Source organism: Erithacus rubecula (genome assembly GCF_903797595.1).
Source record: "Erithacus rubecula genome assembly, chromosome: 1".
NCBI classification, from domain to species: Eukaryota; Metazoa; Chordata; class Aves; order Passeriformes; family Muscicapidae; genus Erithacus; species Erithacus rubecula.
Genome location: NC_136658.1, coordinates 91,065,407 through 91,082,079, shown reverse-complemented (window position 1 = coordinate 91,082,079; position 16,673 = coordinate 91,065,407). Strand labels below are relative to the sequence as shown.

The following is a 16,673-nucleotide window of genomic DNA, read 5'->3' as shown; positions in this document are numbered from 1 at the left end:
TTTTCTGAAGAGCATGAAATATGGTATATTTTGAACCAAGGCTGGTTTGGGACCTATTTCATGTCTGAGATCAACTCAACTCTGTTTCACTTCTATTTACATTCTTGTTTTAAATATCTTTTTACTCATATGGGAAGCAAGATTAAATTCTAAGGAGGTCTTTATGGTTTGCCTTGGTCCGGTCAAGTTGTGTAAAACTCAAATGATAATTTTATTTGCATTAGTTTTATCCAAAATTCAGGTTGCGGCTATTTCTTAATAAATTCTACTAAGGATGAATAAAATGTTAAGTCATTGAAGAAAGTAACTGAAAGCATTATTTCTTCACTGTTACAGAACAGAATAAAAAAAAAAAAAAATTGCATTTCTTATGTAAAAACATAATTTGGTGATTTTTAGCATACTTTTTTGGTTTATATTATTCTTTTTTAATAGCACATTAATTTCTTTTTTTTGCAGAAATCACTTTTAACTAAAGTACTGCATTGTCACAGAATATGATACTTTTTTTCAAATATTTTCAATTTGTTCTTCTTGACATTTTATGTTTATGTGCAGTTTGCATCTTTTTTTGTTTTTCAATTTCAAATGTAACAGATTTTGACATTTTTTTGTTACATTTTTTGTACTAGTGGTTTTTTATTTTTGAGAACCTGCTGGTTTTGAATTCTCTTTTTTCCCTTTATTCTCCTCCTCAATATGATCCCAGGAGCCAACACAAAGAAAAGCGCAGATGATATAACCAGTAATGATCGTGGTGAAGATGAAGGTATTTTTTGTTTTTTCAAAGCCTGACCCTGATGCATGAACATAAACTTTTCAATTTTTGTTATAATAAGAATGATTATTGTTATTATTATTGCTGTTATTTCAACATGATTTTTAGTCCTTTATTTGCAGAAGCTCACATCAGTGTGCTTCTTTATTTTCTTCTTTAGAATTTACTTTGATTGTTTTTCTTTTTAAAATCTAAATTAGCATATAGATGACTGCAGTTCCTTCGTGACATAGGTGTAAAATTTATTCCTAAATATATGTGAAGTGAGTAACATAAATGTTATTTGGAACCACATATTTTTTCCCCTCTATTCTTTCTTAGGTTGAGAAAATGGAATTTAAAGACATGCATGTGTTCTTTTCCCTCCTACACATTTTGTATATTCACTTGTTTGAAATTCATGAAAAAATTCACATATATCCTTCCTTTCACTTCCACTGTTTCCCCAGTGCACATGCTGTACATTGATGCAGTTGAATTGTGCTTTGTTTTTGCTATTTTTATTTACTTATTTATTTTTTTCTCACAGGATGTGGTTTATTTCAGGACACACAAATAAAGGAAGCCGTTGTTGTTGCTTTATTGTTTTTTCCTGTAGTCAACTAGCCTCTGAGACACATTCATTCTGACTCTGACCACATTCCCACTGAAATCAGTAACAATAGTTTTCATTGACTTCTTTCAAAGTTAGATTGGGTTTCCTGAAAGGAAATGCTAAAAGTTCACAGTGAAGTGCCCCAAAAAAGTTTTAGATGGAAATGCATTTTTTTCCCTTGCCTTGACACAACAAATCTATTTAGGATGCACCAAAATAGAAAGAAGTCATGAAATCTTCATCTATTCTCACCTTTTCTTTTCATTAAAGTTAGATTGTCAGTTTACATGTTTTTGCCTAATTAAGGGGGAAAAAATCAAATTAAATGAGAAGATAAAAACTCTGGATAGTTTATTGGTCTGGCTTTGAAGCAACGTGTTTATTAATCTTCTGATGCTTGACCAATCCAAAATGTTATTCCGTGTCTTTTTTCCTGTTTTCTCCCATCTGACAAAATTTCAAATTACTTTTGAGCACATCCTCTCTATTTCTCTTAGAATCATAGACACTGCAGTGTAGGTACTATCACCTCTTTCCCTGGCAGTTCAGGCCTCTTGTAGCTCTGTCTATATATAAAATACCTTAATAAAAACCTCAGGTCTTTGAATCACGCTGGTTGCCCTCTACTCCACCACCTTCACTACTGAATTACACTTTTTCTTGCAACACAGAAATACTGTGCAGAGTACTCTAAAATCACTTTGTTATTTTCTGGTTATTACCTTCCTATTTCTATGTAAGATATGATTTTTTTCAAATTATGGTATTATCATTTCTATGCAAAATTATGAAGTTAATTTTAAAGTAAAAGGACAAATAATAAGCAAAAACAAAATTCCTTTAAAAATAAATACTAGATTATGAACACGTTATTATTCAGCCTTTTTAAAAATTTATGAAATATTAAGATTTCGTTTTTAACAAGGGTATCCACTTTAGATCTAAGCATATAATGCATCAACCTAATTTCCTTTATGTTGAAGATAATCATATTGCCATTGAAAGGGAAGGGGAAACCTTCTATTGACTTTGTCAGTGAAACATTCAACCCTGAGGCAGAAATAGGTAATAAGAAAATATTAAATACAGAAATTGTGCCATGAGACTTTGGGGAGAGAAAGGAAAGGTAATTCAGCAACACAAATAATTCTGCTAAATAATTGCTGATTTCAGGTTTTTTGAGGGTTTAGCTGTACCTTCACAGAGAAGCCCTTTTATGTACTTTGGTGAAAATGCTGACAATAAAAAAATAGATCCAGTAGAATGCACCTCGTTTCTTTAAGGTGTCCGTTTAATTGCTGTGCTACTCTTATAGCCACAATTAAAAAGATCTTATCACAAAAACTTTTGTTCTGCTGCTCAAGTACAGCATTTAAAATACAACATGTAAGGATGTATCTTTTAGTGGAAAGGAGGCAGAATCAATGACAAGCCTTAAACTCTGACAAGTAGACAGGTGTACATTGCAGCCTGGACATTCCTAAACTCAGCTGGAAATTGGTGATATTTAAAGTAGTGTATACACATGAGTAAAGAAAAAAGACATAGGAATATGACAGTCAAAATTTACCTTGGAGTATTCTCTAATTAGTTCCACATATATAAAACGCAGATTATCTGGTCACATTTTTTGTCTCAATATTTCTTAATAAACCTGAGGGAACCTTGGAAGGTTTTCAAACCCAGATCCCTGACCTGTAGGTATTTAGCTCAGCTTTTTCTTTGCCTCTCTAATCCACTCTTCAATATATGCCTATACAAAAGATTTTTTTTTTTAAACCTGGTTGAATAATCAGGGACTTTGTCCTTGTTCATTGTGCTACATACTTGAAAGAAGTGTTCTGATTCCATGCAGATACACGGAATTATTTTTAAATTTGTATTTATAATGGCAGCTTGCTGAATTGCCTTCTCCTTTATAAAAGAGCTTAGCCTCTCTTAACACTGTTTTTGTAGAGAACATAAGTTCCAGATTTAGGTATTCTGATTTATCACTGGCACCAAGAGCCAAGCTTTTTAGATTAATCTGGTCCCAAATATACCCCAATCATTGATTAGCAATTCTTTATAACTCACTGTTAAGTATGTAATATCAATTTCATTTAACTTTCATTCAAAATTTTTTTAAATTTTGTCGATTTAATTTAATTTTCTTTTAGAGATAAAGACCCAACTGTTTATATTTTTAAAAGTAGTCAGGAATTTTCTACATATACGAAAGTTCAGCAATACCATTATTCAAGGCTGTTCTTTGAGGCTTAGACCAGGAAAAGTGCAACAGAAAAGACATAATTTGATTAAAAAAAAAAAAAAAATGGGCCATGATCACATAAATCCTCTCTATTTATTAAGTCCTGGACTGTTTAAAGGAAGGAACATCTACTACATTTTCTTCTATCAGAACAGTTATATTTTGTAATATTATCTCTTACTGAGCTATTGGTAATAAAGTTTCAATAATTATGTTTCATGAGAAATGGGAAAGTATGGATCATTACTGTAATTTTATTATTAGATGCACAGATATTTCTAAATTGGTATATTCTAAAAAATCCAAGATTACTTCACAATTTGGTTTTTTAGGCTTTAAGACATTCCTATTAAAATTAAATTTCTTATGATACTGAATGCATTTGAAGTGTTCTGTGACCATTTTAGAGGAAATAGAATTTAAAATTTTAAATTATTAATATTAGGCTTGTAGGATGGCCCTGAACTATGTAAACTAGTGGGTATAGTGGTGGTGACATTGAAAACATAGGAAGTAATTAAGACTATTTTAAGCACTGTAATTTAAAGTAATTTTAAAATTACTAATTCCATTTTCCTTATGTTTTTATTACTTTATTGTGTTTTCCTTACTTGAATTTTTTCAGACATTCATGATCAGAACAGCAAGAAACCTGTTATGGTCTACATCCATGGTGGATCTTACATGGAGGGTACTGGAAATATGATTGATGGCAGCATTCTGGCAAGCTATGGAAATGTCATTGTTGTCACTATCAATTACAGACTGGGGGTTTTAGGTAAGTGACTCTTTTCTTCATACAAATATTTGTACAAAAATATTTGACTGCTGAATTTTTCCACTGATCAATCATAGATATTTGGCTTAGTTTTGATTATAAAACAGAGCAATCTCAATTATGGATTTTGAATTCTATCCAATTTTAGGGAAACTGTCTAAACTACATTATTTTTGACAACTGCCTTCACCTTTGAGAGAAATGACTGGAAATGTTTAATGTTTTGAGAACTAGTATCTTTTTCTTAAATAATTTTAATTCCATGATTAACAAGAAACAAAGAAGAAAGTTGATCAAGAATGAGACCCCCCAGTTTTAAAACAGTTGGTAATGTCAAGAAGAAGGAAAGTGTTGCTATTGATTTGTATTTATTATTTTTGTGTGCAAATTGGTTTTTAGAGATACATACAAAAAATAAAAGGCCACATACACTTGATGGAATTTGTGCTGTGGGTAATAGGCAATCAAGGGGTTTTAAGGGGTTTTAAGGAGTATATTGACATTAGTTTCAAAAATATAAGACACTCCTTAATCACCTTACATACCATGTACCAAACTTTTGTCCAAAATAAGGCTTATTTATTTATTGAGGTTCAGTTTTTCCATAGAAAAATAAAATTTAAAAAATGGCAGATAAAGGTACACATTAGAAATATTTGACATCTTAGTGAAAAAGCTTATAGTTTGTATAGAATGCTCAAATGCTCATATTTCTGGCATTTTAGATACATATCATAAGGTACAGCAATTTTGTTTGTGTGTCTTTTCACAAAGATTTTTGATCTTGTTTTCCTTAATAACAAAGCTGGTTTATAATCATGGCATTTACTGTTTTGGAACACAGAAGACTTATTTTGCTGAGTTATCTGTTCATGCTGTTCACATGTTTCAAAAATTTATAGTTCATCAGAGTACTGAGAGCTTTTTTTCTTGTCCCTGATTTTGAGTATTGATTAAATAATTTTCTTTTTCTCTATAATGGAAGCAGATTTAAATGTAAAGCCATAAATTTAAAAAGATATATTGATATATTTATGCATGCAGTCCTGGTACTCAGTGACACTCAAGAAAAAAACCCCAAAAAACCCCTCCAAAAAAAGCAAAAACAAAACCAACAAAAGACCTCCCAAAAGCAACAAAAATAAATCCAAACCCACTCCCCCAAACCCCCCAAAAAAAAAATCAAACAAAAACCCCAAACAAACAAACAAAAAATGAGCAAAAACTAAAACAAAAAAAAATATATATATAGAAAAAACTGAAGACACAAGAAAAATTGTTGTTTTGGTTGTTGTCAAATGACATCTATACCCAGAATCTTGATAGTAGTTATTTATCTATAAAAAAGATTATTTAAAAGATTTTCTCTTGGTTTCTTAAAAATAGCATTATTGAAGGACATGGATGTGTGTAAACCACTATAAGTGGTTTAAAATGTTTCACTGTCCCTCTGTATTTTATAAGTCTAAAGGGAAAGGGTAATATAAGCATTGGTAAACTCCTATTTTATGTATTTATGTTGAAAATAAACAAACCAGAAGAAAGAGTCAGAATGCTATTTTTAAAAAATTGTGATATTCAGGAAAAAAGGCACAAAATGAGCATTTATATGAGAAACTGAAAAGTAATACTTATCAGGATTTTAGACATATAAGGAAAAATACAGTTTTTGACATTAAATATTGCTTCTCAACAGTGGCAAATATAACTTTCAAGATTCTATGGAATTTATTCTTTTATATAAAAGCCTGTGTTTTGATTAGAAAAACAGAAGATATTCAGAAAATATGTACATACTTAAAAATCAGCGGAATTCTGTTTTCCAAATGAGCATGGATAAAATGTAAATGTGATCATTGAGAACTTATTAGGTTCTTCTTGGACCTTGGAAGATATTAGGTGAATTCCATGTATTTTTTGACTTGCTTCATAAGTCAAAAAAACCAAAAAACAAAAAAGGAAACACAAATTTCTTCAGAAAAACAACCACGTGGAAAGCAAACATGACTATTCATAAGAGTTAAAAATGTAATGTTGTTATTATGACATACAATTTGAATATTAACAATATTTGTATCCATTTCTTCTAGTCTGGGCTACTGAATGTCATATTTCCTTAAATCTAGTGTGTTTTAATGGCACTTGATTTGTAAGTGCATACACAAAGTCATATACAAATCTGTTGTTAATGGCAGAGATGTCTAATTCTACCACTATTATCCTACCTTTCAATGAAGGAATATACATCAAATTGATCTCAGGGCTGAATTGCTGGAAATGCTAAACTCCTCTGGAAAATTGACTTGAATGAACATGAATACTGGATTTTACACTCTTCATAAATGTTAGTACTGTTCTTGAGACACACTAAATTCTTTTTCTTTCAGTCTATTGAGTGTCATTAATAGTAGTAGATAGAAAAAGTATTAGGACCACATAGATAACATGACATTAGACAGACAAATTATAGAACCAAGAAATGGACCTTTCAATACCATCCAGTCCAACCCTGATACCATGGGAAGGGACATCTCTTACACCAGCTTACTCAAAACTCCATCCAGCCTGACCTTGAACATTTTCAATGATGAGGCATCCGCAGCTCCTCTAGGCAGCCTGTTCCAGTGTCTCTCCATCCTCATAAAACATTTCATTTACCCCCTGTCCTGACACTGGAGGCCTGATTTAAGGCCATCTTGCTTGTAACCACCCTTTGTATATTGCAAAGGCCCAATAAGATCTCCTAGGAGCACTTTCTTCTCCAAGTCCCAGTTCAACTTTTCTGAACATTTTGTAGCTCTCCTCGGGAACTGCCTTAACTGGTCTGTGGCTTTCAGAGCTGGATGCAGCACTCCAGGTGGGGCCTTACAAGACCAGATAGAGGGTCAGGATCACTTCCATCAACCTGCTTGTCATGCTGCTTTTGATGCAGCCCAGGATGTGGTTAGCTTTCTGGGCTGCAAGTGCATATTGCTGTCCATTGTGCAATATTTTTATCCACCATTATCCCCAAGCCCTTTCACTCATCACCAGTACTGGAGTTTCTTCTAATGCTGGTACAGGACCTTGCACTTGGCTCTGTTAATCTTCTTGAGGTTCCCACTGGTCCACTTTTCAAGCCTTTCAAAGTCCTCCTTCTGCATGGCATCCCTTTCCTCTGATATATCAAGTGCAATGCTCATTTTTGTGCCAACCACACACTTCCTGATGGTGCACTTAATCCCCTTGTCTGTTTCCTTAATGAAGTGATTAAATAGTACTGTACCCAGTATGAGCCTTTAAGGGACAGCACTGGTTATTCCACCTTCCATTTGCATATTTAGCTGTTGACTGCAACTTTTGAGTACATGGCCATTCAGCCTGTTCCATATCCATCCAACAGTCCATACATAAAACTCATATTTCTTCTATTCATTGTCAAGAATGTTATGGGAGATCTTATCAAATTTCTTAAAAACAGGAAGATAACATCCAGACAGACAACACTGATTGCTCTTTGCTTGCCACTGATGTGTCACATTATTGTACATGGCCTCTTATTATTATAGATTAGCCAGACATGATTTGCCCTTGGTGAAGCTGTCTCTAGTCACGTTTCTGCCTTGCATATGCTTCAGTATAACTTCCTTAAAGACCTGTTCTATGGTCTTATGTGATCATAGATCACATTTGAAACAGATGTGATATTCCCTCATTTACTGAGGCCTTCCTCTGATTCCCTGGCTTTTCAAAGAAGGTGGAAATTGCCTTAGTGTCTACATCTTGTATTTCCCTTAAGACCTTTTTATTGGGTACCATAGAATTCTATATGCTCAGGTTCCTCAGGTGATCCAAAAACTGATCTACTACAGTGGTAGAGACTTAATTCCTCCAATCTCTGCCTGAAAATTTGAAGATTTGACAGATGTAGGAAGAAAGATTATCACTGAAAACAGAGAAGCAAAAAAAAGGGTTTCAGTACCTCAATCTTCTTTATGGCATTTTTCATTATTTCCATTGTGTTGTATTTATTGTGGGAAATACTTCTTCCTTTTCTGAGCAATGTCTGTAAGAGCCCTTATAGTCAGTCTTCATATTCATTGCCAAATGCAGCTCCAGCTGTGCCTTAGCTCCTCTGGTCCCATCCCTACATATCTGGACAGCATCTTTATCTTCTTCCTAGAGTATATATCCCTGGTTCCACTTCCCCAAAGCACGACAATGACAACTGGGAAATGTAAAATTCTGGTCTAAAGTAAATGAATAGAGAGATATCTGAGTCAGAAGAAACCCTTTTTTAAATGTAGCTGTAACATCAGGACATTCAAGGTTATAAAGCATTTTAACTGAATCATAGAGACAAATATTTTCATCTTTATCTTTTCTCCTTGCATATGGCTAGAATATAAGTCTTTAGATTGTGCACTGAACAATATTTATCTGTAGCGCCAAAATACTCCCTGTCTTAGAGGACTGCAGAGATGCTCTGGGAATAATTTCCTCATCTCTCTATTTCTCTCTAAGTATCACTATAACAAAATAACAGACAGATGGACCCAAGACTTTCTAACTTTTTAATTATCGCTTTCCTTTGAGTTCTAGAATTTTCTCTAATTTCTAGATCCCCAAAATGAATGCATCAAAAACATGGATTGTTGTTATTTAGAAGGCAATATTTTCCCTTTAGGTATAAGTATTCATTTATCAAAATGCATTCCATGCATAGGATACTTTTAGGACAGTAAAATAAATATATTTACATTTTCCTTCCACTATTGTAGTGGGGACTGTTTGAGGAGTGCTGTGGTGCTGAGTTTAATTACTTGTATACTTCAAGGCTTGTGAGGATCCTGCCTCTGCCCAGCTAGGCAGTTTCTGTTTTCACTCCTACCTAACCACAGTGGTGACTGAAGATGCTACTGGAGCTTGAGGAAGCTGCTAAATTGTCCCAGTGTGAGGCAGTGCTCCTGTATATTGAAAATTCAATACTGTAAAACACAGAAGTACCAAATCCCATGGTAGTTCCCACCCCTCACTACATTCTTTGAAAACATTATGATTTTTTTATTATACATATTAATTTTTCAAAAACAGAGTTGAATTTTCACAATTTCAAAGCTATTTAGAGAGTTATTTAACAAAAATAATAGAAATTTATGGGGGGAGGGGGGGAATATATATCCTAATTAAAAGTGTGTTCTGGTGTTATGAAAAATTGAATGGTTTGAATGACTCACTCACCCAATCTAGATACTGCTCAATTCCTCTTTATTATCTAAATTCTTAGTCTTTATGGATATGCTTTTAGAAGTAGAAACATCTTTCCAACACAGCTATAAGCACTCTTTTAGTGCATTTTTCAGGATTATGTTGGCAGAAAAAATACAAAAGAGGGATTTGTGTTTAGTATCTTTTTACAGAGAAAAGGCCTGAATTGTCTGTCTCATGGTGAGATTTCAATATGCTCAATCTCTGTTTAGATTGTATAACAGCAGAAAGTAAACCAGACAAAAAAAAAAAAAAATCCAAAACCAAAAAAAAATCTTAAAGCAGTAAAATCAAAGTCCTATAATATTTCTTTATAATGTTAAATTCAATTGCAATTACACACATTTTCAAGGAAAAAAGCTTAAGCCGTCTTCAAAAATGTTACCCTATTCAAAGATGGATGTTCTTGTGTGACCCATTAAAGACAAAACTAAAGATGATTTCTAGAAATATGAATCATGCATTTTGAAGCCAAAATCTTATTACAGAAAAGCAAGAAATAGAAAACCTGAGATGAATTCTAGAAATATGAATGAGGTATTTCAGAAGGCAGAGCTAAATGAAACATCTACTGCAGTAAAATGAGACATGCTAAGAGTTCAGAATTATGAAATTGACATAGCATTTCTGAGACCCCTTGAAATTTAACATTTTCTTCCTCTTAGAATTCTAAATCATGCAGATAAGAATAGACTCTCTCTCATCTATCTGCTTTTTTGGCAATAAGCATCCATTTTAAGTACCCTGTCTGAAAAGGCTGGACTTCCTTTTAGCTGAAATTATATCCACATGCAATTATAATCTCTTTAAGTAATCATATTAGACAGTGCAATATAAATCAAGTTTACAAGGAAGCTCCATACATTTTCAAGTTAGTGAGAACCTTAACTTATTCTATTTCACTGAGTACTTGGGCAAGTTACAACACTGAAAAAGTGAATGTTGTAAATGAGCTGCTTAGGATTTGACTGACTATTTTAGGTCCCTTCCAACTCAGTTACATTGGATTCTGTTCTATTCTATTCTATTCTATTCTATTCTATTCTATTCTATTCTATTCTATTCTATTCTATTCTATTCTATTCTATTCTATTCTATTCTATTCTATTCTATTCTATTCTATTCTATTCTATTCTATTCTATTCTGCAGTGATCAAACAAAACAAGCAGTATATGATCCCATGGGTCAGATTCTTGTGTACGCTTCAAGATGTTGAAATTTATCTTCAATCATTTAATGACAGTACAGAATTATTCTGTATTTTAAATTTTATCTGTTCCCTTTGTGGCTCTGGACAGCCCTTTATCTCCACAGTGTGTGATTCCACTAGTACAGGAAACCTATAGGTGAACTCCTGGTAGAAAAGGCCAGAGTTAATAAAACTTGAAAAGACTCAGGAGCTGGTGTGTGCAAAGTAAATCCATCTCATGCTTACACAGAAAAGAGGTTTATTTAGACTCATTGAGCTTGTTGTGACTGCTTTTATTCTTGAAGCCAATACAAACTTCTCTACATTGGTTCACTTATATCTTTAAGCTTCATGCAGATTTCCTGGTCCCTTGTTGTTTCTTCTCAGTTGGCTAACAATTTGTCAGCTAATGTCAATTTTCATAGGTGAATTTCTAGTCCAGTGTAATTCCTAAATTCCCAGAATGGTGCCTGTTAATCCCACTGCTATTTGAATATTTTTGTCAATTTTGCAAACTTGATCTCTTTTTGCTTTTGGTAAAACTTACATTTTTCTCATATTTTAATTATATTATTACAGTCACAGAAATTGTATTTGTGCAAATGAAGCTCATAAGCTCTATCCATAAACCTTTTGATTTTGAATCTTCCGTTTCAAATATCAGAAGCAACAAATACTTAAGTTACAGTGTCATCAGAAGCTGTATGTACACTTGTAGAGCTTGTAAAATTAGGTATATTGGTTGTTGAAATGCAATAATCAGAAGTGGAATTTAGCAAGAAACTTTTTACAGAATTAATTTTACCTAAATGCAACAAAATCCTCTTTCCCCAGGCTTGATGGATTGACCCAGTTGACTAAGACAGTAGAGCATGATGTTATAAAGTAATTTTAATCATAGCCTATATAGTAAAACAGAACAAAAATCTACAAGACAGTGTAAAAGGAGCCTTTGGGCCTGATCTGTGAGCCAGTTACTAACCCAATGCATGATGTCTTTACCCAGCTGTATGCTGGACATTTAATCCAAAAAGATACTGTGAGAGTATCTTTTTGGTGGGTTTGTTTCCTATTTTGAAGATTCTGTCTGACTAAAAGAAATGCATATTAAATCCATAATTTCATCATTTTGTAAGAGATATTTTCTACAGAAATTAGAAAGAAAAAAGAAAAATAGAAAAGTGTAACTTAATCTAACCACCTCTTGGAATTGAGCCTTTTAACACAATGAGATATTGTGTAAATGAGGTAAATATCATTATGTTGCTCACAAGGAGGCAGGGGAGCATCTTGCAGTGGTCAAAAGAGTTAAAAGTTGAATTATTGCACCAGCTCTTGGAAGGATAACACAAAACAAATGCATTTTTTCCTGAATTACTTTATACCTCCCATGTAATTCCTTGCAAATAGAGTCTATACTATTTATTCACACATTATATGAATATATACAGTATAGAGAGCTAAAAACATGCTTCCAGTGTGGTTTTGGAGTTTCCATTTTAGAACAGATGGATCTTTTTATTTTGCTTTAATATCCCCAAAAGTCTCTGCAAAATATCTGAGAATATTGGATGAATAAATCTTTTTGGTGATGGATGTTAAGTGCATTCCTCAACAGATATCTGCAGGTAAAGGTTAGCAGCTGAGAAAGGCCATCCATTTCCATCTTTTCATTTCTGCTTTCTGATTGAAAATTATGGTTTCCATTTAGGAAACCAAAAGAATGTGTCCTTTTGGCTTTCATTAGTGCCAAGTCTCCTGTGATAGCACTTGCTCATTTAAAGCTCACATTGATTAGGAGAAAGCAAAACAGTACTAGATGTAATAAAATTACTGTTAAAAAAGTGAGAAGGATAAAATTATTTAAGAATTTTCCATTCTTCTGCTCCCCATTTTCATGCCATCTGTGGATTGTATTATGCATATTTTCTAAAAATAAGTATCCTCATGTTGAGATCTGGGAAAAGGTAAAATAAAGTAATACTTCAGAAGAATTCAAGAGAAGAATAAAATCAGAAGGTTCCTAAGTTTCATCATTCATACATTCTTAATTTGCACAAAGTCAGATCTTAGACATGTAAAGAAAACCAATTTCTCTAAGTATAATCAATGTTTATGTTTTCATTTCTGCCAGAAATGTTAAATCAATATTTAACATTTACTCAGGTGTGCAACTCTTTTGAAACAATTTAATATGATTTTTCACATTTCATTTGTGTTCCATGTAAAACAAGTTGTCTGATTGTAAATATTTGTGCTCCTTAAATTATTTCCACATTTTAATAGCAAGTAGGAACCTAACTGCGTTATGTCTATGTTATAATCTCATGTGTAATGACTAGTTGAGTTTCTATCAGAAGATATTCCATTCATATAAGAAGGTAACAAATAATATTTTGATTTCCAGAGATTGTCTAGCCCACAACCAAGTACCACATTGAGACTAATTATCATGAAAAAAATGTTATGCTTTTTTACTTTCAGTGGGATTGCATTAGTCCCCAACAAGACATAATCAGCAAAAATTTTCTTCTGTTGAGAAACTTACAGGGAGAAATACTGCCATTAAAACTTTTATGTTTTTGACACTGGTGACTTATAAACTGTAAACTTCCAGGAGATTTGACTGTAAAGCTCCTTAACTTCTGTATAGTTTTGCTTTTACCAGGAAATATAGAGAGAATTCCTGTTTTCTTGGATAGAGGGGAAACAAACCAAACCAGGAACCCAAAAAAATCCCATAATTTCTGTATGTCATGTTTATTTTACTGTGGGAAGTAGGAGGAATCAAACACATATTCCACCCTAGATTATTAATTGTTTTTAATCAAGAACTTGGATTAGTCCTTGATAAAAATACAAGGGATTCAATTCTGAATATCCTTGAATAAAGGGTAGCTTACAGATGTTGTCCTCCCAAAATAGAAGAGAGAAAAAGCTATGACTCATAAGGTCCTAATTTAATCTTTACTTTTCCCTTGCTCTTGGGAGAAATTACATTGCTTCAATTGATGACTTCTCAAAGAAGCAAAAGATTTTTCTTTTCTGCTAATGTGGATTACAGACTGACAATAAAAATCTGTTTTTTTCATAGCAGTAGGGTGACAGGAGAGTAATTGCTTTTTTCCATACAACCACAAGCAGGAGTTCATGGCAGTTTTTATCTGCTTATATATATGCACATGGTCTCTACAATGCTAGACTAAAGATTGTGTCTTTCTGAAATGGTCTTATCTTAATTTTCAAATGCTGTAAATCCATTTTTAAAGAAAGAATATTTCAACCACTTATCTTGGCACATGGAAGTTTCTGCTGTTTTTTCAGAATGGCAGAATTAAAATTATGTGGTTATTTTCTGAGAAAAGAAAAAGGGGGCCTTTGTGAAAAATCTTTCCTCTCATGCATTTGAGTCCTAACACCAGCTTTGATGCTGTTCTCTGGATGAATTCAAGGACTTTCACATTCATCTAAATCACAGGGCCCAGAACTGTGGTGGAGATGAGGCTGAATTGGGTGGCACAGCAGTCAGGTTTGAGCAGGTGATGCACCCCAGGATGGGGTTTGCCCTCTTGGCTGCCTGGGCACCCTGCTGAGCCTGCTGCTGACCAGCATCCCTAGATCCCTTTCTTCAGGGCTGCCCTCCAGCTGCTCCTCTCCCAATATATACCAGTGGTTTTTCCTGTGATTCCAGTCAGGCTTAATTGAAATGTAAGTTAATTTTACTGGGACCTTTATAGTGCCTACTGAAGCCAGCTAGTCATGCCTGTGGCTGATAAGAGAGAATAAAATCCAGCTAGACTTCTACTTTTCAGTAGCAGTAAGTTTTCAACAAGTTTTATCTCTTAGGCACCGTTAAAAATAATAAAAGTTATTTAATAATAATGTATCTTCATAAGCAACGTTTTTTATTAAAAATACTTTGCTCCCCTCATGGCCTTCATGGAGGATATGTACATGGACAACACTTATGAGAAAATATTCTAGAGATTTACTTCAAATACATTCTTCTCAAAGAAAAACTTTATGGGGAAGATAAAAATCCATTGTGCATATCTGCTAAAATAACACAGACCTTGAACTACTATTTCTTCTTCATAACTGCATGCAATGTATTCAATAACATGTGGGACAAATTTTTCTCATATTCATGATGAAATCCTCCTGCTGTTTAAATCAGTAGGACTTTCACCTTTCAATTTAAGGTATCCAGTTTCCACCTTCAAATGGTTTTCCTTAAAATGCTATATTTTTTCTTACTGCAAAGAATGTCTTCCTTTTATTTTAATAACTTGAATCTGCAATAATTTGAAAAGATATTAAGAGGAAGTAAATCACTCCAACAAAGAAGTATCTCAGTCTGGTGATTTGTTAGCTACATAGCTAAATCATCAAGGACAAATTGCCTGCATCTTGGTATCTGTCAAAAGGTGGTACCTAAAAGAAGAATGTATTAAAATTCAAATTCTCATATCTGGAAACACCTTCTATGTCATCTCAATGAAGTGAAATTTCATTTAGAAACATAAAAAGACCAGTCACCACAGAAGTTCTAAATTAGTGACATTTTACCCTTTCCACATTTTAATTTTTTTTTCTCAAGTCAGTACTCAGAATGTGTGACTTTGATATACCCTGCCTAAGTGAAATGGAATTGATGTCTTAGGGAAATAAGGGAAATAATATATAGAAAGATAGTACTTTGGAAATTTTAGTGAATCACCTATGAAATTTTCTATTTATATGAAGAAGTAAATAGAAGCCAAGGTCAGAAAAATCATATTACCATAGATTCATAGAATGGCCTGAGTTGGAAGGCACCTTAAAGGTCATTTAATTCCAACCCCCATGCCACAGGCAGGGACACCAAATTCCTCAGAGCCCCATCCACCCCTGCTTTGAACACTGCCAGGGAAGGGCCATTCACAGCTTCTCTGGGCAACATGTTCCTGTCCTTCACCAGCCCCAGTAAAGAATTTAAAAAAAAATATCTAATCTAAACTTGTTCTCAGTTTGAAACCATCCCTACCTGTCCTGTCACTTGTCCAGTCCCTCCACATCTTTCTTGCGGGACACAATTAGGTCACTCCAAAGACTTCCCTCTCCCAGGATGAATAATTCAAATTATCCTGATAGGAGAGGTGCTCCATACCTCAAATCAACCTTGCAATCCTCCTCTGGATTTGCTCCAAAAGGTCAATGTCCTTCCTGTGCTGGGGATTCCAGGGGGAATCTCACCAGAGAACTGAGTATGGGGACAAAACCACCTCCCTCAGCTTGCTGGTCATGCTGCTTTTGATGCAGCTCTGGATACTACTGGCCCTCTAAAAAGCAAACACACATTTTTGGATCATGTCCAGTCTCTCACCCACCAGCACCCCCAAGTCCTTCTTGGCAGAGCTGAGAAAATAAGAACTAGTGATGTTGTCAAATATAGTATGGCATATTTACAATTTAATATATTTTACTTAGGAAAGAGCCAAGCATCTTCCCTTTTCTGGAAAAATGAAACATTTTTCTTACTGTATTCAAGGTTACTGTTGCTTATAGGAAAAGCATAATTGCATTAAAAATTTCTGAGCAAGATCTTTGCTTCATCTCACTGATCACTACTACATAGCATTGGTTTAAAATGTAATTTAACCAAACAGATTTAGAGAAAGTTCCTGCACTGAAGAGTACAACGAAAGTTAGAGTCAGCATGAGCTGAGCAAACTGTGATTTTCTGACTTTGCTTTTTTTTTAATTTGTAAGGACACCTGCAGAATGTTCTTGAACTATATCAAGTATTAAAAAAAAATACATCCAATTCAGTGTGGTGTAAGTTTATATTCTAA

The 16,673-nt window shown here is 33.6% G+C and overlaps 1 protein-coding gene across 5 annotated transcripts in view; it reads left to right on the top strand.

Annotated features, from left to right (window-relative positions):
* NLGN4X (neuroligin 4 X-linked) overlaps positions 1–16,673 on the top strand; it is a 165,458-nt gene that overhangs the window by 92,266 nt on the left and 56,519 nt on the right. For 3 of the 5 annotated variants that reach the window (XM_079323628.1, XM_079323630.1, XM_079323629.1), the window contains exons 4-5: positions 710–769; positions 4,250–4,402. In XM_079323628.1, the coding sequence (XP_079179754.1) occupies positions 710–769; positions 4,250–4,402 (213 nt within the window). The remainder of the gene's footprint in view (positions 1–709; positions 770–4,249; positions 4,403–16,673) is intronic. The other 2 variants (XM_079323631.1, XM_079323632.1) reach the window with 1 other exon arrangement.